The sequence below is a fragment of the Lupinus angustifolius genome, chromosome LG01, assembly GCF_001865875.1.
Source record: "Lupinus angustifolius cultivar Tanjil chromosome LG01, LupAngTanjil_v1.0, whole genome shotgun sequence".
Lineage (NCBI taxonomy): Eukaryota > Viridiplantae > Streptophyta > Magnoliopsida > Fabales > Fabaceae > Lupinus > Lupinus angustifolius.
The window spans coordinates 11,147,200-11,150,190 of record NC_032009.1 but is presented as its reverse complement, the minus strand read 5'-3'; the positions used below and the strand labels follow the sequence as shown (position 1 = coordinate 11,150,190).

Sequence of the window (2,991 nt, the reverse complement as noted above, 5' to 3'; positions counted from 1 at the left end):
AGTTGTTACATGCCCCAAGAGGGTGAACATTAGCAGAAACGACAGGACCTAGGAGGAATTCCCTCAAATGGCGAGTGATAGGGCTCATTTTCTTCTATAAATAATGGAGAATCCCCCTTCTTCTTTGTAATATTGTCTTTATTATAATGAAACTTCTCTCTGGATAACATCCTTAGATTGACACTGAAGTTATATACTTTTATGTATTGTGTGTCTTCAAATGTAAATTATAAGATTTATACTTCGTGTAGTTCTTTAAATTGCTCACAGCCGTAATTGCTGCAACAACATTGCAGTTTTGATGGTCTCTGCAATAGTGTTGAGACTCAATTGCTGCTGCCAAGTTACATTTTCCTACATTATTCTGCGGTAAAAGCAAGCTAACAACAAAAACATTAAGGATTTATTTGCAAGTTGATTTTTAGAGGGGAGACTTGTGAGTCATGAAATACACTCTTGACATACTTTTTAAGATTTCTATTTCCCTTCCTTCCCCTCCAAAATTAAACTCGCAAATATACCCAAATATTGGTGAATACCCAACAATCATATGAAATTCAATTTAGTATAATAAGCAGAAGTCGTCAGCTGTATCAATACTTTATTTGTCACATTCACATTATCAATTCCCTTTGAACTTTCCATTTCTTCTAGTTTGAGAAACATGACTGTGTAGCATGATTGGTAAGAATATTAAACAATTAGCAGCATACTTGTGACAATTGAAAAGCAAGTAACCATAGTTTGTAACAGTACAAAACATTGGCAATCGAGAAAAAACCTGGCATATCAAAGTTCAACAAATTCATCTTCCCTTTATTTAGCTAATACAATCACATTCGGCACTATAACATATTCATAGTTCTTAACATTAACATCACTCAAAAAGAAGAAAAAAAGCACCCCAAGACCCTAACAAACATAAACCACTGAAATTGACATAACTCATTGGCATCCCTATGTTTCATTCAATTGGGATTAATACCTCATTAGTCCTGAACGCAGGTATTGTCCATGGAGGATTGTACCTAGCCAGCAAGAAATCCCCAATAACCTTAAACCCATCAATTTCCAAGCTCTTCCTAAGCTTCTCCACCTTCTCCTTCACCAATTCCTCATTTGCCACTCCTCCAAACTTCACCACCCCATATTTCCTCTCACCTTCCTCTCTTATCACAACCCTCTCATCGGTCGGCTTCGGCGCCTCCTCCGCTTTGCCATACACGGCTGGCAAAATAAACTGCATTGTAACCGTCTTCCTGTTCTCGTTTTCTTCGCTATCGGCCTTGGTCACGACCGGGGCCGTCATAGCAATCTTCTCTCCAGAATCCTTTGTTATGACTGGTGCAGTCATGGCAATTTTCTCGGGTTTGGTGTTCTGGGGATTCCCTATAGCGCCAATGTAATTCGCTAAAACCATGAACCCACCATCTTTATTGCCGTTGAACTGTGATGGTTCGTATGTGACTTCAGCCAATACAGATGGTGGATACTTTCGGATTTCATATTCATTTGTTGATTTCATCACTTCATATTTTGGTGTTTCAACACCAATTTTTCCAAATACCATACCCATGACAGATTGATAACGGGAAAGGGTTAATTGAGACTTTAAAGATGGCAATAATAAACGATTTGGATAAGATGAAGAGGTTGCATTCTTCAATGCAATATATAAAGACATAGAAGTGGTGGAAGAGTTTGATCTCTAGATTATTCTAGGTGGGGACATGCTGCTGTGTTTACTTTGGAAAGGGGTTAGGAACTGTTGGAATCTTGCTAGGAACTGTACGGTGATGATTGTGCCATTCTGCTAAGAATTTGTGGACTCCATTCGTCCACGACCTAAGTTTTGTTTTTTTGTGCTGCTTTTTGTTCATCAGCATATGGGAATTGCAAAAATACATTATCAAAAATATTGAACAATAACAATGAAATATTTTATATAAGGAATGAAATATTTCCTGCTTTTTTTTCATCCTAATATAGGAATTGCGAAAATTTATATACAGTATTATTTAGCATTGATTCATATTTTTTTATTTAAAAGTCAATAATAATTAAATATTAATTATAGACGATATATTTCAGTTTATACAAAATATTATTATTACTGTAATTATTTTGAGAATAAAATATATCATCATACAAAGATATAAGTTATCTCATCAAGCCACTAAAGTCATATATATATATATATCATTTTTAACATTTTTCTACCTAAAAACTAAAAAAGTATGACAAATGTCATGATTTTAGTAGTCAGAGAATATAACTTATTTCCTTATTATTATTATTGGCATGTTGACAGGCACTACCGTGTCTGTTAATCCGCTTTTCTATTGTTTGTAATGTGTATTCTACATATTAAAATGTATTATATATTGTAATTTACAATTGAATATATATTCAATTGAGGTAATTGTTCAATCTTAAAGAAGAGATGCATATACAATTGTGTTCATCAAGAATAGAGTCTTGATATCTTCACTTAATTTTATTTTCTAGCGTGTTAGTGTCTGACAACTCACTTTCCTATTGGATGTATAGTATGCATGTTTTAAATGTCAAATATTCACATATTTTTTACTCGATTGCATACATTGTGACCAATGTAATAGATTTTCCTGCATTCCTATTTTTTATATTCGATTGCATCTTATAAATCTTCACTACTATATTTGTAATTGAATATAATAAAATTGGCTAATTGATATGCTTATAAAATGTAAAAAATGTCACACTCAAATAACTGAATAACCTGCAAGTAGTTTTAGGGATGGCAATAAAAACCGAACTCGTGGATACCCGCCCGAACCGAACCCGAATTTAACGGGAAAAACCCGATGTGATTGAGTTCGGGTTCGGGTTTTACCTAGGTTTAAATTTCGAGTTCGGGTTTGGTATAGCAAAGACCTCAACTCAAACCTGCCCCGAAGTAAGGTAATTCAATTTAAAATTGAAATTTCTATCATTTGTCAATTGTTTTTA

At 34.1% G+C, this 2,991-nt stretch overlaps 1 protein-coding gene across 3 annotated transcripts; it reads right to left on the bottom strand.

Annotated features, from left to right (window-relative positions):
* On the bottom strand, positions 711-1,742 carry LOC109349518. 3 transcript variants are annotated; one of them, XM_019590356.1, is made up of 2 exons: positions 922-1,742; positions 711-880 (listed from the first exon to the last, which is right to left on the bottom strand). In XM_019590356.1, the coding sequence occupies exon 1, from the start codon at positions 1,682-1,684 to the stop codon at positions 965-967; it is 720 nt and encodes a 239-aa protein (XP_019445901.1). In that variant the 5' UTR covers positions 1,685-1,742; the 3' UTR covers positions 711-880; positions 922-964. The 3 variants fall into 3 exon arrangements, with proteins under 3 accessions (XP_019445901.1, XP_019445909.1, XP_019445893.1); XM_019590364.1 differs by having other exon boundaries at positions 711-872; positions 923-1,742; XM_019590348.1 differs by having other exon boundaries at positions 711-875; positions 928-1,742.

Bases quoted from the DNA above. Each gene is read 5' to 3' on its own strand.
- LOC109349518 (XM_019590356.1), bottom strand. From the start codon at position 1,684: ATGTCTTTATATATTGCATTGAAGAATGCAACCTCTTCATCTTATCCA.